The sequence below is a fragment of the Notothenia rossii genome (genome assembly GCF_949606895.1).
Source record: "Notothenia rossii genome assembly, chromosome: 1".
NCBI lineage: Eukaryota > Metazoa > Chordata > Actinopteri > Perciformes > Nototheniidae > Notothenia > Notothenia rossii.
In genome coordinates, this window is record NC_136912.1 from 55,536,597 (window position 1) to 55,560,515 (window position 23,919).

The 23,919-nt window shown below is 39.9% G+C and overlaps 3 protein-coding genes across 3 annotated transcripts in view; all 3 read right to left on the reverse strand.

The window, feature by feature from the left end:
• The window catches only part of inpp5d (inositol polyphosphate-5-phosphatase D), a 16,300-nt gene extending 3,267 nt beyond the window's left edge, over positions 1 to 13,033 (reverse strand). The window contains 17 exon segments of the mRNA XM_079678367.1: positions 119 to 268; positions 555 to 565; positions 568 to 692; positions 2,258 to 2,354; positions 5,296 to 5,413; positions 5,498 to 5,694; positions 5,775 to 5,877; positions 6,294 to 6,400; positions 6,629 to 6,752; positions 6,856 to 6,933; positions 7,046 to 7,123; positions 7,209 to 7,293; positions 8,981 to 9,121; positions 9,757 to 9,880; positions 9,984 to 10,119; positions 11,581 to 11,644; positions 12,114 to 13,033. Coding sequence (XP_079534493.1) covers positions 119 to 268; positions 555 to 565; positions 568 to 692; positions 2,258 to 2,354; positions 5,296 to 5,413; positions 5,498 to 5,694; positions 5,775 to 5,877; positions 6,294 to 6,400; positions 6,629 to 6,752; positions 6,856 to 6,933; positions 7,046 to 7,123; positions 7,209 to 7,293; positions 8,981 to 9,121; positions 9,757 to 9,880; positions 9,984 to 10,119; positions 11,581 to 11,644; positions 12,114 to 12,253 — 1,878 coding nt within the window. The 5' untranslated portion in view covers positions 12,254 to 13,033.
• Positions 13,034 to 13,185: 152 nt separating this feature from the next.
• gpr17 (G protein-coupled receptor 17) lies at positions 13,186 to 19,290 on the reverse strand. Its single transcript, XM_079678355.1, has 2 exons — positions 18,557 to 19,290; positions 13,186 to 16,200 (listed from the first exon to the last, which is right to left on the reverse strand). Exon 2 carries the CDS (start codon positions 16,190 to 16,192, stop codon positions 15,173 to 15,175), a length of 1,020 nt encoding a protein of 339 aa, XP_079534481.1. The 5' UTR covers positions 16,193 to 16,200; positions 18,557 to 19,290; the 3' UTR covers positions 13,186 to 15,172.
• A 999-nt stretch (positions 19,291 to 20,289) lies between these two features.
• Positions 20,290 to 23,919, reverse strand: part of myo7ba (myosin VIIBa) — a 51,577-nt gene continuing 47,947 nt past the window's right edge. The window contains exons 40-46 of the mRNA XM_079649920.1: positions 23,711 to 23,798; positions 23,504 to 23,610; positions 22,592 to 22,777; positions 21,574 to 21,690; positions 21,341 to 21,424; positions 21,141 to 21,260; positions 20,290 to 21,052 (exon numbers count right to left, since the gene is read on the reverse strand). Of these exons, the coding sequence (XP_079506046.1) occupies positions 20,960 to 21,052; positions 21,141 to 21,260; positions 21,341 to 21,424; positions 21,574 to 21,690; positions 22,592 to 22,777; positions 23,504 to 23,610; positions 23,711 to 23,798 (795 nt within the window). The 3' untranslated portion in view covers positions 20,290 to 20,959. The remainder of the gene's footprint in view (positions 21,053 to 21,140; positions 21,261 to 21,340; positions 21,425 to 21,573; positions 21,691 to 22,591; positions 22,778 to 23,503; positions 23,611 to 23,710; positions 23,799 to 23,919) is intronic.

Genomic DNA, 23,919 nt, shown 5'->3' on the forward strand with positions numbered 1-23,919 from the left:
AACCAGGGATTAAGTAAGACATATAATCATTTGGATTACATTTACAACATGTTATCAACAGAATGTATTTTACTCACTTGCCTTCCTTAGGAATTTGAAAAGCACATACAGGTCTCACACGCTGCATTTCTTTATGAATGAATATGATCCAAGGCTCACCGAAATGCAAGAAGACCTTTCCATCATTCCTCTCCGTGTTGAGCTGGTCTCTACTGAGGAGTTCCTGGTACTGCTGCTGTCTGATCTTTGTCACAATGTTTTCAGCTTCCTGTGAAGGGAAACAGTGTAGAGAAGTGACTTTTCTGCCTAACAGTGTTAGCAGCTGAGAATTTAGACACCTGACATCCAGCATGCTCTTTTATATACCACTAAACTACAGCAATGCAAACATGTATTTATAAAACAGACATAGCTTATAATTAGCATTTTGTTATTAAGATATCAACACAAACGTTATATATCCGGTGGTAGCAAAAACGTTATCTTGCATCAAACTACATCATTTTGTGTTTGTGTTGCTTCTATACAGCAAACTACAATCCAAAACAACTTACTGTGGATGGAATTCAACGCGGTAGTTCAAATCCCCAAGCCAGAAGAGGTGTGTGAAGCGATGTGTGATGTCAAACGGATTGAGCTTCTTATCCCCCAGATTCACAAATCGCAGGATGTTTGTGTAGTTTTGATTTCGTCTGCAAATAAATTCAAATGCATGTCGGCAATACATACTATTATTGCTTGAATGTGTTAAACAAAATAATGTCCTCGACAACTCTGTAACTGTTAGATAGGTAAACTAAAAGCAGTAGTGACTATTGTTGTACAAATACACCACCAAGGGCATAATAAGTTAATATTTCAAGCATCACTGTCTCAACTCTTGTAACAGTTAAACCAGTGTGCTAATACGACAAAATCAGCAAAAGGCGAAGTGAGCTACTGTAGTTAGCGCTACTGGGAAGTTCACAAACAGCATACTTCTATCTTTAAATTATACATACTCATAACATAATCTGTATCTTCCTCGTGTATCTACATAGGGAAATGTTTATTAATACATTTGTGCCAATGCCAAAGAAAGCCGAGGAAGTGGCAAAAACTAATATTTGGCTCTGACTGGAGACCACTGGACATCAGTACGGACCCTCACCACCTGGGTGTAACGGTAATGTTGAAATGGTAACGGTAATGTTGTAATGGGATTATGTAATCAGGATACAAAAAAAGGTAACTGTAATCCCTTAGTTACTTAAAAAATAATGTAATCAGACTTTTTTCATTTTGAAAAAACGGGGATTAGCCTACTAGCAGGAATAAAGCGTTAGTAACAAGCTAAAAAGAGCATATAGTGTTTGTTGTAAAGGATCAGATGTTCTCTCTTCTCTGTCAGCTGTACTGTTCTGTAGGATAATACTTTAAGTGTGAATCCATACGCCGACTGCCTGAATCTGCTTCATGGTTTTCACTTTCTTTGCTTCATGTGTTCTGTTTTTAATTCAGCAGGTGAACCTATATGTTCATACAATAGTGTGTGCTAGCTTAACTGTGTGTATTAAACTAATATGGAGGATTTTCTGTTAGCTCAAATTTTTATTTTGCTAATAATTGCACTTTCATTGTTTGCATACGATAATATGCTCACACATTACACCGGCTCTCCATGCCAGCGGCTTTGTCCATACCTTGAGCAAAATGTCCAACTTCATGCTAACAATTAAACTGATTTCACTTACTAGTTTGTCATACATTCCTTTATTACAACACCAAACACGTATTTGTGTTATGTCCATCCTAGATGAAGTCAATACTTTTAATTAATCACAGGATTATTATTGTGATTAAAACAATTTTGAATCAATTGACACTACTAGTGAATAAACAATTCTTTAACTGTTTATTTAATAGTGATTGAAGGTTAAGATAGCGAGCTATTTTACCTACCCACAATGATTTAACTAAACATAGTATTAGGATGTATTCAGTAAGTGTTTGATAATCCTTTTCTAGATTTTGTCAATTTCAGTAGAAGCCTCTGCAGAGCTCCTTTCCTGTGCCTTCTGACTTCTAACAACTTCCACCAATTTGAGTGCCTAGGCAGTTTGTATGTATGATGCCGGAGAGGCAAAAAAAGTCCAGAAAGAACTTGCAACTGCTACTACAGAAAATAGTAAAGACATTGAGATTACAGTTTTAGTTTGATCCGTTTATAGTGTTATTGATAAATGTAGACTAGCTGGCTTTGTTCTCTGTTACCAACCTGAGCTTCTTCTCACTTCCCGAGGTCAGGTGACTGTTGATAAAGCCAAACGATGAACGGTTGAACATGAAGGAAACTCCCACTGCTCCCTTGTTTCCTACAAAATATCAAAACATCAGTGATTTGTGGAATTCACTTTTATAAGAGGACATTAACCTGTTAAGCCCCGAGCCTGTTTTTCAGGTCTCAGGCTCGAAAATAACATTCCCAGAACAAATGATCATATCTTCCCTTCTAAAAGGGTTAAATTAATAATCTTTTTTCTCAAAGCAAGGTTACATCTGTGAGTTGGATGTAGAAGTATCAGAATCAATTTTTTTAAATTTTAAAGTAAATTCAGATTGAACACACTACAGTAAAAAAATGTAAATTATAGTGTCTTTCCAAAAAATATTACTTATAGTGAAAACCACCCTTGAATGATGGGATGGTAGACTAAAAGCTTTAGGAATCCAAAGTACAACATATAATAAATACCCTGTATCAAGATTGATGCAAAACAAGTGAAATTTGACCTTTTTAGAGAGATTTAGCAAAAAAAACACTTTTTTACATAAAAATGGAATTATGGATTATAAATAATTTTTACAAAGTGACAGACACATTCAATTAACCTATGGATTAACCCTCAGCCGCGTTTTTTCTTGTTTTAATCCCATTGAACACGACTTTTGATCAGAATAACAGCTAAGGTGAGACAATGTCCCGTTTTTGCTCCGTAATGCTACGTGTTGTGATGTCTGTGTTTGCTTCCCCTGTCGCGAGTTCTGATCGCTCAGTGATGATACTATAGCTATATAATCTGTGGAGTCTCAGCTTTAATCGGATATCTTGTATGTGCAGTTACGATAAGTAATAAGGGTATCTTTATCTTGAGTTCTGTCATTTCATTTCAAACCTTTATTTAGACAGATTAGTCCCTTGAGATCATCGATCTCATTTACAAGGGAGACCTGCATCATTTAGTTCCACATGAAACATAAAAACAACATACAAACAACAGAGGATATCATATTTACATATTCAACATTTACAAATACCCAGAGTGTCAGAAAGCATTTCATTTAGACATGCCTTAAATACATTCAAAGAAATAAAAATGCTCAATTTCAATTTTGCCTGTAGACTGTTCCAAGCAAGTGGAGCTGCGCACATAAAAGCTGTCTTACCTAAGACAGTCCTTACTCTTGGCACATCTAACAAGACTATATCCTGTGATCGCAGACAATAGCTGCTTGCAACTTTCTGCTTTATCAATGAACAGATATAATACGGGAGTTTGCCCAACATAGCTTTATAGATAAAAGTGTACCAGTGACTGAGCCTCCGTACAGTGAGTGATGGTAAACCTGCCTTGGTATACAATGTACAGTGATGAGTAAGTGCTTTACAGTTAGTGACAAATCTCAGAGCACTATGATACGCAGCATCTAGTTTGCTTAGGTAGTTGGCAGGTGCATTCATATACAGCAGATCACCATAGTCCAGCACAGGTAAAAAGGTCACAGTGACTAGCCTTTTCCTGGCCTCAAGCGAGAAACAGGACTTATTCCTGAAAAAGAAACCTAGCCTAACCCTCAGTTTTTTAAGCAGGTTATTGACATGAAGTTTAAAAGAGAGACAGTCATCAAGCAAGATACCAAGGTATTTGTAACAGGCAACAACTTCAAGTTTTGTTCCTTGCGTTGATACAATATCTAAAACAGGCTCTGGTGACTTTTTAGCTTTTGAAAAGAGCATTATCTTGGTTTTATCCACATTTAAAAGAAGCTTTAGTTCAGAGAGCTGAGTCTGAATAATGTTAAAAACAGCCTGTAATTTAACAACCGCCTCCTGAATGGAGGGACCTGCACAATACATCACGGTATCGTCCGCATAAAAATGTAAAGTAGCTTCATCCACATTTTCACCTAAACTGTTGATATATATGGAGAATAAAAGTGGACCTAAAACAGAACCTTGAGGAACACCATTAGCAATGTTTAACCACTCAGAAGACAGCCCATCAAAGTGAACACATTGGGACCTTTCAGAGAGGTAGTTCACAAACCACCCCACTGCATGGCTGGATATGCCAGTACTGAGTAGCCTCTGTTTTAAGACACGATGATCAACGGTGTCAAACGCTTTGGAAAGGTCAATAAACAGAGCTGCACAACTCTGTTTATTATCTAGCATACTAGTAATATCATTTACCACTTTCATTGTTGCAGTGATGGTGCTATGTTTCTTCCTGAAGCCTGACTGATGTTTAGACAGGATATCATTTATACATAAAAACTCCTTTACTTGTTCACTCACAAGTCGTTCGAGCACCTTAGCCAAAACTGACAATTTAGAGATTGGCCTAAAGTTATTTAAAATAGTTGCCTCCCCTCCTTTCAGTAGAGGCAGGACATAAGCAGACTTCCATACTTTAGGAATTGTATTTGTGCTGAGGGAGAGGTTAAAAAGAGAAGTAAGAGGTGGAGCAATAAAATCTGCAGCTATCTTTAAAAAGAAAGGTTCTACGTTGTCCGGGCCAGCCGGTTTCTTAGGATCTAACTTGGATAAAGCTTCATGGACAATACCAACAGTTAAAGGAGTAAAACTGAAAGGGTTTTCCAGACCACATTGTTCAGAGTCAAGGACTGGAGCGTTCACAGAAGCAGAAGCACAGTCAGTGACAGAATCAAACAGAGAGCCACAAGAGACAAAATGCTTATTAAAGCAATTTAGCATGGTGGCCCTGTCTGATATAATGCCAGATGCTGTGGTGAGGTACGGAGGTAGCTCATTTGGGATATCACCAGTGGAAATCGATTTTATGGCTTTCCAAAATTTACTAGGATTATTCTGTGCCAAAGTACGTTAGCATTTTTTCGCTCAGGGGTCATTTAGATGCTTCTTATGAGACTTGTGTTTTGTTTTGGTAAAAATGGTTTGTATCGGCAGTTAGCTGAGATTCTTCCCGTTAATCTGGTATAACACATTAATAGGTTTTTAAAAATGAAGATGCCCTGAGACACAGTGTCGTGAAAAATTGCTGGATTGCTCACCCAGAGTGTTGGCAATCCCGGTCTTCACGCTGTCTGAGAAAACGTGGGAGATCCTGTTTTCGTGCTCAGGCTTGGCCAGGACCACAATCCGAATGTTCCACAGAGTGTGGGTCGCCACCTGGATGTGAGAAGATGAAGTAAAGCATTACTGCTCTGCTTCTGCATTCAGTTGATTCTTTCTTACTACTTGTTAGTCACCTACTTGTTTAAAAGTGATGTTTGTGATTTTCCTCAGGACGCTTTTCACTGTGTCTGCCCACTCCCTCTCGCCCAGGGGATCCTCCTGTGTTCCGATAACGTAGAAATCATGCGGGATGTGGTCTGCAGTGTCGTCTCGGGTCTTCCCTTGGCCCTTGCACTGAAACCAGGAGTCAATGTTGTGGGGAGGACCAGCATTTCCTGCAGGTTTACAGTGAAGTATCTTACTTTGTTGTTACATTTAATCATGAATTCAAATTATTAACATGTAAGATTGTTACCCATGTTCCAGGTGCCAACAAACACTGTGATCATGTCTGGTTCAGGCTTTTCAGAGTGCTTGTTCTTCATTTGTTGAAGAAGTTGGCAAAATCCTTCCCTTTTCTGGCAAGATACATACAAAAAGGAAAATGTGATTTCTTAAAATGAACGCAATTAAACATTATATCTGATGAGTTACATGTAAAAGCTTTAGGCCCTGAAAATATATATCGTAATCAGCTTCTTACTATTACCAAAGGACTTCTACCTGAACAAACTATGTCAAACCTGTTTTGGTTATATAAAATCTAATTTCTGTTCATGTTTTTCTCTATGCTTGTTTTAATTGTTCATTTAAAAAAAAAGAAAACACAACTTCTCAATGTGCTGACAGGGTTTTATGCTTATGAAACCCATCCTAATGTTGCCATGCCACAATCAAATCTGTCAATGAATATGTTATAAATTATTGATATTTAAACAAATCTAGGGGACTTAAAATAGACCAGGAACAAGCTAATGGATCAGATGTTTGTTACCTTTGTGTCATCAAAAACAAACTCTCTCCGCAGAATCTTCTCTTTCTCCGTCTCCGCCACGATCACCAGTTTGGCATGCATTTTCTGAGATTTCACCAACTGCAGGACTAAAAAATAATCAAAGCACTCTTAATAAATGAGTCGTGTTGATGCTTAACAGCAGATTGTAAACAAGATAAGAGTTACGGCCATGTAAAGGTGTACAGACCCAGCACAAATGTGTCAGTTTGGTCTAAAGCGGTGGCTGACTGACAGACGGGCCATTACTGGAGCCACATTGCTTGCAGGGCAAATAATACAAACGAATGAGGCTAGAGCGCGATGGGATTTCTTACTTTTGTTGTGCACGAAAAACTTGTCTTCAGGCCCATCTTTTGACTTCTTTAAGTAGAGCTTCCCACTTTCAACATCTACTTTCAGGAACATCTTCATGGAAATACCCAGAGATTCTTGCTTGACCTGCAAGTTAAAGAGGAAATGGGAAAAATTAACAAGAAACCTTCAGACATTGCACATAATTAGCTTACTGCAATATTGTTAATAAAGTAGTTTAGAGAAGCACCTCAAACGTAACAAGCGGTATGAGAGATTTCCTGTGACCTCCTTCACACCCAACAGATTCAAACATTGAGCTTTTAGCCTGAAGAGAGAATAGAGAAGTCCTTTTTCATCTGTAACTCACACCAACTGTCGGTTTGTCAATAATCAAGATGGTTCGAGGTCAGTTGGCAAAATGATCCACAGTAGGCTACCTTATCTTCTATTGAGTAGAGCAGTTTTGTCAGTTGCTCAAGCCTAAAGGGTACCGATTGACCTAAATCGCCGGAGATCTGAAAATCAAGGAAATAACATATCATGACAAGGAGGTTTTTCTGTGTGTTGTTTGTCTTACAGACGGTTAAGGGTACAACTCACTTGTTTTAGTCCAATCCCCGGGGAGAGCTGTTGGTCCAACGTTCTATGAAAGATCTCCAAAACTGGCAGGATGCAGGATATTTCACTGTCTCACAATAAAGGGCAGAAAATCAGCCTTATTCTTTGTAATCTATATAATGTATTTGCCAAACCCATGTCCACACGGACCTACACAGGAGTGTGAGACAGCAGACAGGATCACCACTGTAGGAACAGCTGCAGTACGATAGCAGCAGAGAGAACATGTCCTGTGTAGCACACATTATACAGAGGGCAATCACAGCGGCTCTGTGCCAGCAGCTTAGTCCATGCTTTAGCTAACTGGTGAGATTTCTCTCACCAGTTTGTCATGCATTTCTTTATTAAAACACCACATGTGTATTTGTTTGATCTCAACCCAAGATACAAGTTTATACTAGTATTCAAACTTGTTATTAATCGTGAATAATTACAGATCAACATTGGGATTAATGTAATAAAATGCCATGTTTCTACAGTAGCACACAAGAGAAGAACCAGACTCTGGCTCTAGAAATGGCCTTTCATACCTTTACATTTGCGTAGGGCCACTGTATGTTATCCAAAGGAAAAAAATTATAAAATATGTAAATCAAAGATCCAAACCCATAGAAGTACATTAATAGAGGTCACTACAGTGGACAGCTATTCAAAAGGTGTTTTCTTGTATATGCATTGTTTTCTTTTTGCATAGTTGCACCATCAGCCACTACATAGGACCCTATTGCATCATCCCATACACTGCCACTCAGTGGAAAGTCAGTGTAAGTGCATGATACATGTCTCTAAACCAAGATGGACGACAAAAAGCCACACGGACCAAGTCACCCATCTATATCTTGCCAATCCTTTTATGGAAAGCGTCCCCTGCAGGTATAAAAAATATGGTGACATCAAGTAACAACTAAGGAATCATATAATTCATAAATGATCAAAGTATTGATTGTATGTTTGCAGGAAATCATGATTAACCACCTGTCCACTACAGTGGACGTCATGCATCACTGGCTATATTTCAACTACAATGAATACTGGTACTGCTGCTGCTGTACCCAGGGCCGTCCCTCCCTACAGGCAGATCATGCAGACTGTGTGGGGCCTCACCTTGTGGAGGGGGCCACACCTTGCGGAGGGGGGCCTCATCTGAGGCGCACCTATGCGCTTATGTGGAGCAATTAGGGTGGCGCGGCACGGTTTCGCTGCTGCGAGGCTCCACTAGCACTCATCAAATAACTGTGCGTGGGGCCTCAAATTGGCCCCTGGCCCTGGTTATTCTTGAAAATACTTCATCTGCAATATCTTTTTGGGCCGTAAATCAATGTACTTATGTTATTATGATGTCATTTTAAGTTTGCACATCTTTATTTATCATTTTTTCAAAATGTACGTCTCTTCAGTTCAAACCCTGAGCACATACTGTCCACCTGAGTGGACATATAAATATCTCTTTGAAAAAACTAGATTTAAAAAAAAAAGTTCAAATCTTGTTTTTCATGCCCCAAGGGCAATAATAACACTTGGTAAAAAAATCCTGACTGAGGCTTTCATAATTCATGCATGAAAGGGTTAAATACGGTCGGAATAAATTATAAGCTTTTACTTTTAAAAGTGGTGTATCCTCCTAATCATTTTGAGTCTCTTTCAGCTTCTTGCGATCAAGCACACCAGGAGGCGTCAACTCCTCCCTGAAGGTCCAGGGCCTGGGGCCGTGTGGGGACATAGGACTAGGCCATTCTGTTGACTGGTAACTGTACCTGTTTAGATTCTTGCAGATTGCCATTGTTAGCTTATTTAGCCCAGGGAGGTTAGGGAAACCATTGTGCACTTGTTCAGCATCCAGGCTGACTGAGGTCCGGAAGTATTCTTGGATAGCCAGTTGATGCTCCTCTGGTATTCTGGAAATGTAAAACACAGTAACAATTTGAAAACGGTTTAATTATTCAAACCTCCGTTAACCTAGTTTAATCACTTAAAGCTCTATTATACTATATTTTAACAATATATTATAGGGCCACATATATACAAAACATGTCTCTGAAGTGTTCTGCTCAAAATACCAAACAGATCACCCATGTTTCACATGCCTCATACCCCTCTATTTCAGCCCTGTTACTAAAGTGCTGATTCTGTGTCTGGCCCTTTAAATGTAACCGAGCTGCTGCTGGCCATGCCCCTTTGGAGGACCGTGGACGCAAAGCCAGCCCCTCTGGTAATGTCGTCATGACGCAGCAAATCTGGATCAGCTCCGTTGTACCCCCGTTTTTAGAGATGTGGATAAGGCGGAAAAGAGAGAGGGTTGTATTTCTGACACTTTGTGAGTCTCCTTACACTCCGGGGACACATATTTATGTATACAAGACATCAGAAAGTGCATTTTGCATAATAGGGGACCTTTAACAGTGTTAAATCACTGCTCACAAACATATGACTCATTGTACACTTCGTATACTGCCAGTGTATTATCAGAAACTTTGCATGATTCATTATCTGGTTATATGCATCACTGCAAATTCTGTAAATGTGTCCATACGTGGACAAGTCCATATGCTGCAGTCTCATCAGGTAGGTTTCTGATAGGGACATGGAGTCACTTTCTCTCACATCGTTGCCAGCGAAGTTCCTGGGTGGAAGCTGCGGTGGAAGAATCTGGGATTCTGCAGGACAGAGATGTAAAGGATGTTTAGGAATTTTAAAATGTTAAATCTTAAAATGTTTCACATAATATCCACCAATCAAATGAATAAGAAGTTGTTTGACCTTGCTCCTCGTCTACCTCCTCCTCCCTATGGACAGGGTACTGCAGATGAGTGACCAGACCCATGTTGGGACTGTAATAAGCCTCCACCAGCTCAGTGAGCACAGAGAAGAACCTGATAGGAACTCCTTCTGATGCCTGAAGAGCAGATCACAGCAGACACATCATTCACCTCATTGCTCAGAAGAACGGACATTACATGGTGGGCTTTGTTTTTTCCTTTCCCAGACCAGGTGACACAATCTTTTAGTTTTACTTCCCAAGTGACGTCAATGGTGCCGTCTGTGGCTTCCTCCAGCATACTAGATCTGCATTCATGTCATCAGCTAAGTTCCTTAAGCAGCTGTGTGTGCAGTTCAAAGACTTTCAAAGATTGAACGGTTGAACGGTCATTGCAGTCACTCTATAACGTTTATGTATTCTTTTTCTGACCATTTGTTTTCATCTTGCTTCACACAAACAATTGTTTGACTTATTTTACAGCAAACCGACTCTAATCTCTTTCAAAATGTCATTCTAAAACCCCACACTGCCATTCCACATTAAATGATCCAAAACCTTTGTTGTCACTATGTTTGCATCACAGACAGTGCCTGCTGGAACTGGAAAAACTGGTGCCACTACTATTTAAACTGCCAGCCTGCATGCGGGGTCACAGATCGTGCACAAGATCTATCATTTTGATGGTAGAAATCATAAATGTTGGCTCCTAAGTACCCTAGGATAGGCTTTTTTTTGGTAAATGTGCATGTTCCAATACGATAACACTTTTTATATCTTTGTTTCTATGCAGATGATACTCCATTATATGTGCAAAGGGCTTTCACTTCCTCCTGGTGGTTGTCATTTCATTGTGTTCAACAAACACAGCAGTTCTCAGCTGTTTAGATACAAATGTGAATCATTTTGAGAGAAAAATAAGGGTCTAAATAGATGCGAGTGGCTCTGTGAGGCATTGTTATTCACAGTCGAGGTTTTGAGCTAAATGTTAAGATAGCATGCTAAAATGCTCACAACAACAATGTAAACATGCTGATGCTAAGCATGTTTTTTGTTACTGTTTTATTTGAGATTGTTAGCATGCTAACATTTTCTAATTAGAACTAAACCCAAACTGCAGCTGAGGCAGGTAGGACTTGGTCATAAACCAGTGTGGAACAAATTGAAATGATGCCTTGATGATAGTGCTGGATGAAAGATCATGTGATCACCAAAATATAGACATTCATACCGGAATGTATGAACACAATCTCAGGGCAAGCCTTTCAGTATATATTGAGATGTTTAAGTCCAGAATGGTGGACAACCGACAAACATTGCTATCCTAAAAGTCGTGTCCTTAGCACGGCTAAATGAAAAATGATGCCACAGGCCAGAGGACGGATGTAACCAATATGGGTCTTAAAATACAGGTGGAGGTGCAGCATCAAAATTAGCTGCATACCAACATTTAGTTCTGATATAAGAAGCCCTTTATCTTCACATTCATATAGACATACATCCATGTATATACTGTTAATACTTATCAGTCTATAACCATAATAACTCAACAGATTTTGGTACAAAATAATGGAGGCTTTTGTGAAACTGTCAACCCACCTGGACAGAGAGCTTCTTATCCTCATTTGGCAGGATTCTGTATGTGTACACACAGTTCTGGTATCTGTGGTTAATAGAGATAATAAAATGCAAATGTATGTCACTGGAAAATGACATTGTAGGTCAAAGAAACTGAATACTGGCTGATTGTGTTTTATTGAGTTCAGCATGCGATCTAAACAGATTGTAAAGCATTTCAAATTGATATTTCTATTTCAAAGTTATGAGTTGGAGATGGCAAAGGGTGGTGCGGCGTGGTAGCACAGTATGCAAATAAAGGGGAATTAGACTTGCCTTACGAGAGTACATGCAGAAAATCTAATACGACACATTGACAAATAGAAGGGGGAAATGCAACTTTTAATCATGTTATATTAACTATGATAAGAGTAATTTCTTCTTAAACCTGATTCCAAACACAAATTGAGTGTTTATCTTTAAATAGAAAGGATCATTTTTCAAACAATAGTCATTGTCCACTTTGAAATTGCATTTAAGATAAACTGTCAAGAAAACCAAAAATGTCAACTTACAGAACACAGAGAGCATACGCTCCCTGTATGGACTCACTAGCCCGGATAAGGAAGCTTCCATCTCTTGCTGCTTTGGAAAGTAGATCCTCAGCTTTGGATCGACTTATTGTACCATGGCACCATGGTTGATAACTCGGCATCCTGTTTCTCCCCGGGGAGCCTGAGCTCAAGAGTTTTGCCTCTGCTCTCCAACAGTATGCTAGCAAACCGAAGTAGCTATTTCATCTTTTCATGGTGCGTACTTCAGAAGTCTTTTTGTTCACTTGTTCATCCTCTGCCCCTGAAAGCTGTAAAAGGAAGCTGCTACTAGCTAGGCTCTGAACTTCCTTATTTGAGAGGTAAAGAGAGGAGGGCCCTGGTTCTGCCCTGCCTGTTATACGACAGATCTCCACAGCTCTAACTGGAAATATATACTTTCACTCTCCAAGTAGAAATCTTTGTTACATTGTGTTAATGATTAACCAGCATTCCCTCTTTAGTTTCTGTACATCTGCTTGTTAATGTGAACCATGCAGGAAATAGTCAAAGCATTTGTTAAAATAAAAATGAAAAAGGGAAGTAACAAAAATGTATCAAACACGACTCCATTTGTTATAGTCCAAACATTTCTTGACAATTGTGTTCGCAAATAAATTCATTCTATAAGGAGCTTTAATTGGTTCCCTGATGCGTTTTTAATGGCTGAATCACATTTGACTTAAAGTTAAACAAGTGCTCATATTCACACCAAACTGTGTCTGAATGATCATAGTTTGATCTTTAAATATTAACTAGAAGAGCAAGGGGTTTTATGAAAATGTGTACATTCAGGAAATACAAGTTTAGAGTTCCTTGCCTTGTTCATGTGATGGACAGGAAGTGTTGCAGAAATAAGAGGAGGAAAGTAAGCTGCTCACAAACCACAACATGGGTCACAAGACACAAAAAGAGAACTACACAGTGACAAGTCACTGCAGCTCGGAGGTTTCTGTCCTAAGCTAGAAATAGATTTCTCACTTTCACAGAGAGCAGCTCAAATCCTCAGATATATGACAGTTTAGAGAAGACACATCATCTCATGCACAGCACAGAGCACTTGAAAACACATGTTTACTTAGTTATTATTTACAACTTAATGTTACAAAGTACATTTCTAATTCACATTTAACTAATCTGGGTAAATAAATCATGTATTTCACCTCTTCTGCAGATGACGTCAAGCCAGACTGACTCACAGTAAAACAGGGTTGATAGTTTTTCATGCAATAGTGCAATAAAAATGTGTACAAAAAAATACATGCATAGCATAGCAAGTTAGGAAGTTGGATAATGACTAAGCATGTCTACAATGAAGATGTGTCTAGCAAAAACAAATTAAGAAAGCAAGAAAAGTCTATTAAAGTATACCTCATATTAAAATAAGATCAAGAGTCTATAGCCATGCTAGCAGCTCTGAGACACTGCACCGGCATTGGGGTGCTTTGAGCTGCTAACATACTCACAATGATGGTACTAGCATGCCTGACAGGTACATCTCTACCTTGTTTATCATCCTGTTTGGGGGCGTTGGCATTCTGAATGTTGCTAATTAGCAAACACAAGGCTATTGGGGATGTCACATGTTTTGCATTGGTCAAACAGTTATTCATTCTCAGTGGAACATGAGAGTCAGTACCAAAAGATAGTTTAGTCTGGACCAAATTGTGGCCAACGACTAACTTTAGCTCTCTTTTTGGGAACTTAAAAATTGTTCTTACTGCCCATTATTCTGAAACCCGATGCACCATGGAACTGAGCCCAAACCATTTTTTTAAACTTTACTTTACAGCCTCTGATTGGCTAGAAATTGTCGCCTTTGTTGATTGGGTTGGTAAGGTTTAGCCATGAGGGTTGGGACTGGTTAGTGCTAAGATAGTATATCAGGCTAAGCCAATTAGAGGCAGAGTAGGGCGTGTCATGACTTTGCCATAGAAGGAAAACAAATTGCGTCAGAGAAGGTCAGATGACATCATCATGAACAAATTTGATTTCAGTCCAATGAAACATTTTCCGACTGATTGGTTCGTTGAATAACGGTCATCACCACAATAGCCTGGCAGACCATATCTGGGGCTTTGCTGCTTGGGTGACTACAAACAATCTATCATTACAGCAATACAATCACATTATAACTTTAAAGGTGAAGGAGTTATATACTATTCACACCATCTCAGTTTGGTGTGTTAGCACTTAGATTAAACCTGTGGGTAATAAATCAAAGTATTGCACGAATCAACATTTTATACCTACCGGTGACAGGAAAAGTTGTTCCAATACTTCCTCCAGCGATCATGGATATCTGTAATTGTGTGGCAATTCCTCCAATACTTGACTGAACAACAAACCATGTCCAGTGCCACAATGCTAGCATGGCTAAAAACACCTTATATATAAAAGTATTAGGAAGTAACAAGTCACATTTGGCATAGGATACAAAACAGTTCCAAAAAATATACATTAAGAGTTGACTATGTAGTACACATTTGAACATTTGGTGTTTAACACAAAAATTGGAAGCTTGTGGAAATAATAGATTCAACAACGTGTTGAGATCACAGGTGGGTGGATCCTCATAGTCTCACAGACCATGATGGTCTTAGAGTGAGGGCTAGTGTTTAGGGGGCTCCCGTTGACCTTAAAGGCACTTTCATTAAGTCAGCAAGGCTGCAGACTTTGGTTGTGGGATCACCTGGTGGTAGAAGATGGCAATAAGAAATGCTCCTGGAACTATAAACTAACTACTTGTTTTCTTTAAAACAGAATAATTCTCTTCAACATCTCTCACATTTAGCTGAGCACAGGTTGGCCCTGTCCAGGTAACATGAGTTCCCACTGCGTTTCCCAAGTCCTTATAGGGAGTCCTCACATGCTCCTGCTAGTACACAGGATTCACTTACAGTCTCTGAGGGTGAATTGGGCGTGGGGTGGAGACTATAACTGAGACATGGTGACTAGAGAAGCACATCAACCACATTGTGAAATGGGCCTAAGTAAGGAAATTCATCAATGTCAAACAATGTTCCAGATCAAATGTATTTTCCTCAAAACTCAGACTTGGCACTGACAGAGCTCTCATGTGTTCCCTTTAACTCTCCACTGGTGGCTGCTGACACCCCGGCCTGATCTTTGCAAAACAATCTAATAAGTGTTCCGCGGAACTTCTCCGCTCCAAACAGGTAGATCAGCGGGTCCAGGGCACCGTTCAGGCAGGTGAGGGATGAGGTGAGGCGGTTGGCCAAGCTCAAGCCTCTGCGCGTCTGGCAGGAGACGTCAGGGTGGTTGTAGCCCAGGATAAAAGTGGCCCTGCTCAAATGATAAGGCAGGAAACAGACTACATAGATGAGCATGACCAGACCAATGGTGCGCAGGGCCCTCAGCTTGAGGGACGGCTCTAACCTGGAGCCCCGATGCAGGTTATAAATGATGAGCAGGTAACAGGACAGGGTGGTGAGGAAAGGCGGGGTAAAGGCTACAGCCAGGGAGATCAGAGCATTGCGTGAGGCTTTCTCTCTGTACAGCTGCAAACACACCGTCATGCCGTCTACCTCTTCAGTCTGGTTGGTGATGAGCAGTGGCGCCATGGAAACAGTAACCAGGGCCCATAGAGAGAAGCTGATGATGTGAGCGTAGCGGGCACGACGAACCTTCAGCGACCTCACAGCATGAACCACAGCAAGGTAGCGATCCCCTGCCACACAGGCCAGGAAGTATAGGCTGGCGTACATGTTGACAAAAAATAAAAAGCCTGCCAACCTGCAGGGCACCTCGCCAAAGGGCCAGTGGCCTCCTGTGAGGTGGTAGGTGGCCCTCAGGGGGAGAATGATCACATACGATAAGTCTGCCACAGCCAGATGAATCAAGAAGACGTTTGCTGGAGATGAAGCGCCACGCTGGTGAGAGAAGATCCAGAGGGCAAGGCTGTTACCGTTCAGCGCCAGGAAAAAAACCAGGATGTAGAAGCATCCAAACAGTGTGTTCTCCACTGTGGTATCCACCGGAGCACAGCTCTCTGATGACTGATTGGATAGCATGGAGGACAGATCCATTGTAGCAGACTCCATTTTGCTTGCTGAGGAGACAACAAAACTGACATTTAAAATGTATCTAAAAAATAAATTTAGAAAACTAGAAACGTCTACATTTTATTTTAATATAGCAAAGATATTTACAGGTATTTATACAGCACATTTCTAGTTAAGTATTTTCGTTTGCAGGATAGATATAGTATCTAATTGACAGTTCCAGATCACTGACCATTTGAGTCATGACTTTTCTAAACACGTGCTTTTAATTTCGGAAAAAATTGTTCAGTATGCAAACAGCAAATAACTGCAGTGACAGGAAACCCAACCCCTGTCCGTCCGCCCACACACACGCACGCACACACGCACGCACGCACACACACACACACACACAAACACACACACACACACACACACACACACGATAGGCAGGGAGAGTTTGTCTCAGTGACAGTCTCACAAGGTCACAATGGATGTCAGTGTACCCGGTTAATGTCCACATTCCCTCAGAGCAGATAATTATTTAATTCTCACCACTACAAGTATGAGACTCCCTCTGCACACTATTAAGTTCAGGAAATGTGAGTCATTAGATCTTCACTCCTCTTTTTTACTAATTATCTGGCCCCCTAGTTTGATTTGTCAGCATACAATTCTTTAATCTAGACTGAATGGTGAACTGTAACAATTATATAGCGTGAGCAATTTTAAACCTAAAACTAGCATAGCATCAATAAGTCTGTAAATGTGTCTCCAAAGTTTGTATCTCTTCACCTGACAGACACCACTCTCGTGTTTGTAAGCTAATAATAAGCTTGCGCCAGCCGCCTGTTAGCTTAGCCAGGAAACTAAATGTCTGCCCTAAGTTTTAAAGCAAACATATTAACACCTCTGTTTGATTTGTATCTAACATGTTATATTAAGATGACAAGTTATAGTTTCAAGGTTTTTTTGTGACAGGCACATTTTATGCACATAGCCAGGCTGGCTGTTTGCCCGTTTTCAGTCTAAACTAAGCTAGTTGTATCTTCTCATTTAGTTCAATTTCTTATTCAGTATTTTCCAAGTGTCCAAAATGTTCTTTATGGGTTACGGCTACATAAAGTAACCTGTTGGTGGAAATATACTTTTATCAAAGATATATTTTAATGATATATGATTTTCAAATTTTTCGGGTTATTCCTTCGTGAGTTTAAAGCATAACTTTTGATCTATATACTCTCCACATCTTTGTATTTTCTCTCTATGAGAACCATTCGACACACCTAAAGAATTACCACCCACTCCTCTATCCCTCAGGCAAGCTCCATGTGTCCACTCCATTGGGCGTGAACACAAATAATGAATGTGAGAAAAGGCTTATTTTCGCTTTGTGGAGGATCCAAAAACATCATCAAAACATGTGCAGCCAGCAGAGATGAACTTGACATCCACAGATGTTTCTTTAGCTGATGGAAGTTCACAAATATATGATGCAAAAAGCTGCCCAGACAGTGAAACGTCTTCGGCTTTGAGATTTGTCTTGGCAGATGAGAAGCGCTATATACATTAAATGTATTATTATTAAAATGTATTAAACGTGATTAAATAATGCTGCACCGCATGGCTTTATAACAATATATATTTTTATCTGACTGGGCTATCCGTTTTACCAGCCACTGTCTTTTGACCCATTAAGAAGCAGTCAGATGTAGCAGCGTGACTCTCTTCAGTGTGTGCTCTGCTCCTGCATGCACCGACTGGAGCTGTGAGACCTGGGCATTCAGGAGCCTTAAAGAAAAGGGTTTCAGTCCCAGCAGGGATAACAAACCAGGAGCAGCACAGCTCAATGAAAAAGCTCCCCTAAATACGGATCCCGAGGGATAATCCTAAAGAGAGGCAATCCTGACATACTGTATGCCTTCATCACAATGATCTTGGTAAACAGATCTGTGTAGGAGCGTTGACATAGAGAACACTGAGCATCCTGGCATTGGTCGTTTTTAGGAGATTAGTCAGTAACAATTTGTTGTGACAAATCTGTGACAGCTGTTATGTGTACATTTTGTTAAAATCATCAAAGAAACCCGTAGAATGAAGTAACTGTGAAATCTGGTTATTGGATTAAATGCACATGATATTCACTGACCGGAAGGATATAGTTCTTAAAAAGTAAATATTAGATTTCCAAAGTGATGCTTAGTGATACGGATTAAATACTTTGTACTATTGCACAGTGGCTCTAAAATAAGGATATATTGCTTTACTGTAACCATGTATGCCAATTAAATATAGTGTGTACTATAAAAACAATAGAAATAATCTTTCTTGCGGAGCCAGAATTGTTATGAAGTAACCAAAGAAAACAATTATAATTACACATTTCTATTACTTTCTAAAAATCGGAGGTAAAATAAGACTTACCTGAGCTTTGGAGCTTTACAGTAACTGGACGTCTTGAAAGAAGTTTGGCTGCTTTAGGAACAATTGAGCTGCTGAACACTCTGCAGGAGCTGAGTGGAGACTGGAGTCCGACCGTGAGCTCTGGAGCTCTGACGCTGACACAAAGAATGCTGTCCTATCCCCCTTTTCTCTCCCATAAGATGTCCTTGGGAATGAGACTGTATCTCTTTTTGTGTCTCAACAAATTTGATAACAGAAACGGAGTCCCAATGAGAGCCTTTCGTTTGAACCTTGACCTCGCCCTTTCTTTCTCTATCCCCTTCTCCTCAGAGAGCTACTTGTGCGCCCCACAATAGCCTGAGTCAGAATAGGCAGCACATTTTAGCAGCGGGGAGAAGAATGGCATGCCTCAGTGCCAATGAGATGTCGGGTATGACACCATGACAACGAGGACTAGTGGTCCACCAAGTGCCTTTTAATGAACTCCCACCCCCCCACTGATAGATAAAAGATGGACTGTGTTGTTAATTTAGAAGTTTATGACTGAAGTCTCAGAAATGATCTTTTGTCGATAGTCTGTTTAGTTCTAGAGGGCCCCCTTCCCTATAGGAGAGCGGGTGAAAACAAGAATAGAGAGGGGGGTTAGCGCTTGGAAGAAACAGAGGCCCTTGTTGGTCTCTTGCCTCCTAGAGGCATCCTGAATTGGAATGCCCAAGATAATCAGTCACATAGCCCTCGGACAGATGTGGAGGGGGGGGACCCGCTGGTTGGGGGGGGGATAATATTTCTTTCATACAGGGAGATCACAGCTGTGTCTCAGACACATCGGCCCTTTCTCTCCTCTGGATCATCGATATGCAAATGCTTTGTAGACTTGAATAAAGGCGCTATCTGTGCAGGGCTGGGGGGGGGGGGGGGGGGGGGGGGGGGGGGGGGCTCAGACACCACTACACTGTTAATCTACTGCCAACTACTAATTGGGATGGCCCCAGCTTTTGTTCGCCACTTCGGCTCTGTCTGTTCTGCGTCTCACAACCCGAAGCAAAACATCGCTTTGTGTAAGATCCTGCTACCATAAATATACCACTCTTCTCTCTGAAGACTGCAGACTATCAGACTCAGGCTCCCGGCTGCTCAGAGAAAATAAACATTTTTTATCATTTTTATCACTCACCAACAGGCTTTCACTCAGGCCTAAATGTTTATTGGGATCATAATCATTTAAAAATATTTTCTGAAGAGAGACTTTTAAGAAGGTATCCCTATGGAGTTTTTGAATACCTTTTAGCACAACTTAGCAATGTTTTGACCATAGATGTTACATACTGTAATAATATATATATATATATCTATAAAAAGGGAATGTAGACAGTGTGACGTCTTCCTTTGGTGTTAGGCCTACAGCTTTGAGGCCTTTGGAGGCGCTGGGGAGGAGCAGTCACGCAGGGCCATGAAGTTAAATGGTGTAATAACTAAGCAGCTAACGCTAGCTTGCCCGAAGATGCTAAGTTTATAGCACAAAACATACTACAACAAAACAGCTGACCCAGAGTCTTAATGTACAACATATTGTCGGACAGCAACTTGTCATTCACAAGGTAGCCCCGCCTATAATACCTTGCTTCATCAACTGTTTCACTCTGAATAGGAACGTGGTTCACAGAATTAACATCATGCTGCTGAAAGACTTCAAACTAGCCCTTGAGACCATAAACTCATTAGGAACATCTTTACTGAGGTAATAAATCAAGTGATTGTTTTCAAAAACTCCACAGTGCTCCTTTAATGTTTATAAGGCAGGCAGATTTATATGGAGAGGAGATACCAATTGTAAAGAATACAAATAACAACAAGGTTTCATATGTATATGGCTAATTGTGTTTAAATGATGGTGTTCACAATGAATTTCCAAAACACATGCCACTAAACAAAGAGAAAGAAAACATACGCAAAACAATGCTTCCTGTGCATTTAAAAGTCTAAAGAACATTTTTACCAAATGCAGATGAAACCCTTTTGGGAATATTATTAGAGACTAATATACCTAAAAAGTATTTATAGTAAATGTGTTTAACGATAATTAAACCTGTGTGGTATTTAAAAATAGAAAGTAGCATTTAAGGAAACCATATGGATGGATATTATTGTTAAATTATATTACTTAAAACGTAAGGTCTTCAATTAGAAATATGCTACTTGAATACATGGCAAAGAAAGATTAGCTTTAAATAAAATGTAAGAAATCTAAAACAACTTTCTTTCATGCAATTAGTCAATGTCAAATTAAATGGATTCCAAATGAACTTTTTGCTGCTCTGCCTTTTAGTGTGTGTATGTGTGTGTCCGTGTGTGTGTGTGTGTGTGTGTGTGTGTGTGTGTGTGTGTGTGTATTTCAAAGTTGCGACACACTGGTGCTACTTCAGCTCAGTTGAAGCGCTGGTTCCTGGTTTGCCCCGCCTTCGTCTCTTGGAGGTACATGTTTACGTAGGAGGTTATAAGATCATCCATCTTGTAACCCTATGAAGAGGAAGACAGAGAGGTAAAGACAAAATAATGGACACACTAGTCATTATTTAAAGTGCACATGTCTAACGATAGATCTTACCAGTGAAGTTTCACACAGGAATTTGCTCCCCTTGACTAAACTGCCAATAGTCATGTGGAAGTAGGTGCTTCCACTGCACCAGTTAGCGATGCGGTTGAATTGGTGATTAGCCAGTACATCCTTTACAAAAGATGATAATTGTTAATAATTAATAATAACAGCAAGGTGTTAAAGAAAATAAGATTTTTTTTCTGTTTCACCTTGGTTTTAGGGTGGATGATGGTGAGTCCCTGCTTGCTGATGGCTATTCGCACAATATCTGGGAAGCTTGGTTCAGATGTTTGCTGAAAATAAAGTTCAAAAAGCAAATGAGATGGTGACAGAGGGAGGGAAGGACTGAGAGCGAGAGCACCAGATAAACAAACCACCCACTCAACCAAAAGAACTACAGATAGCTAAATAAAAGCTCCATGTGCTGCCTTCACTGCCTTACCTTCACATCAAAGAACGCACAGCCGAAAGTGGGCCAGCGGCAGACCGCCTTCAGGAACGCCACCTTCGCTTCTTCAGCAGTCAAACCCACTTGTTTGTTAAAAGATGCGACAATACTCTGGAAAAAAAATAAAAATACTTACAACGCAGTGTGAAAAAACTCTCATTTAGTAGAAGTAGTTGAACTACTTTGAATGAGGTTAATGATTTTCCAACGCCCCCGCAGCCCTCAGGCAATATTCTCACAGGCGGGGGGGGCGGGGGGGGGGGGGGGGGGGGGGGTCACAGGCATGGCATAATGGTGTTATTGTTCAGATGATAAATGTTAAGAACAGGTTTGGTGATGCTCTCTATATAACTGTCTGAGTATCCCAAGCCTGTATATATCATATTTTTCTGTGCCATAGAGCTCCATTGTTTTCCAAAAACTACAGACAAGGACAAAACTGTCCTCAATGAAATCCATTAAAACCGAATATTTGGATCCCACGGCCATTACAGCATGAAATAATACATTCTATTCCTTTTTTTTTTTTACTATGCATTTTCAAACGTTGGCTTTTCTCCTGGTTTTATGCACATAAAAAATAACATGCCTCAAGATTAATTTTGTTTAAAAAAAAAACTGGAGATGTAAGTAAACCTTAACAGTATGATGTTGATTTTGGTTATTAGAAAACAACATTGGCATTATGCAAACAAACTGGCATTTAAACTGGGTCCAAAAACTTGACATTTTTTAATTTAAGATGGTTAAAGATTTTCCCGAATAAAGTGTAAATCGTACTGTATAATATATAATGATATGGCACTATTTGTACGTATATGTTTGCCCTCTAAGGACATGTGCATGTTAGCATTGGCAATGAGTTCGCTGTCTTTCACTCAGATTATGAACTAAAGACACAATAAGCCACTAGCCTGGTCGTGTGGATTTGTAGTGGTTGGTTTTGGTCAGTCAATGTAAACAACAATATAGAAGAAAGTCCTTTAAACTGTACAGCAGAGGCTCCTCGTACCTTCTTCCACTCATTTTCGGACATGGCCTTCAGCTGGTCTGCAGGGACCAGCTCCTTCAGGACCTTTGGGATGGAGACAAACTGGCTCTTGTCGTTGCTGAACTTTATCCTGAAGAGCAGAGCGGCAACGTTGATGATTTCCTCTTTGGTGCTAACATGGTAACCTCTCAGGTACTTTGGTAGCTCCTGGAGGATAAAAAGTTGGTTTTAAAATATTTCACCACAGATCTGGTCACAACAACCACAGACTGTTCACAACATTGTACAATTGATAACTTTTGAATCTGTAACGTTTATAGAGGTCATAATGAAACCAGGGTGGTCTGGTACTAATATTGATACTATCTAATTTATCGGTCAGATAGAATTGTCTACATGGAAGTACAGCTGAACGATATTAACAAATAGGGGACATATTTGTCTTATTCTGCTATATATTTCAAAAGGAAAAACTTTTTCACCAGAAATCAATAAAGTGCCCGCTCACATAATTTTTCAATTTCAATACCACTGACTCAGCATTTATTTTTGCAACCAGAATTTTCTTTTATGTTTTTCCTCTTTAATATTTGTTGGTTCTGGTCATGGACTAGCGTTGCCTGCTTTGGTTCTTTGATACACTGATCGATGACTGTAATTGTTTGTATCCAAGGAGCTTTAAATAAAATAAATGTATCTTGTAAAACGCCTTTAGATAATGTGCCTTGCTTGACATTGTATGTCTGGTGCATTTAATTAAACAATTATAGGTGTTTTTGCTGTATTACTGTATTCCATTCACACTCTTCAAAATAAAGATCCTACTTATATATCGTACGGTCCAACTGGAAATATTTTGCTTTCATATTAGGTGGAAAAACTAATCCCGGAAAATGTGATGGTGGCAGGCTGAGCCGCATCATTCAAATGTACCTGAGGGAAATGGAAGATAACATCAGCCTCTGTGTCTCTGCCAGGGATCACATTAAACCACAACTTCCTCATGAAGAACACAAGGTAGGGTATGTTGACAGGCCCACCTGCAGGACACACACAGGCACACACACAAAGAGGTTTTCACAGGGAAATACAAAACACCATCACAAGTCTAAAGGCACTCCAATCTGAACATGTGTATACCCTCTTTGATCGTCTTGGCTTTCTTGGACCAGTCAGTGATTTGTCTCAGACTGTCAAAGAAGTAGTCTGTGTCATTCAAACTGAGAACCTGAAATGAACACAATTTCAGACTTTGTTAAGTAAAACAGGTCATGAAAGAAGGCACAGAATTTTGTAAAAGAGACAAAATATCATGATCAGGGCTGAGAAATGACAAATGAACCTTGTCA

Excerpts from the sequence above, each read along its gene's own strand:
- gpr17 (XM_079678355.1), bottom strand. The coding sequence starts at position 16,192 with ATGGAGTCTGCTACAATGGATCTGTCCTCCATGCTATCCAATCAGTCA.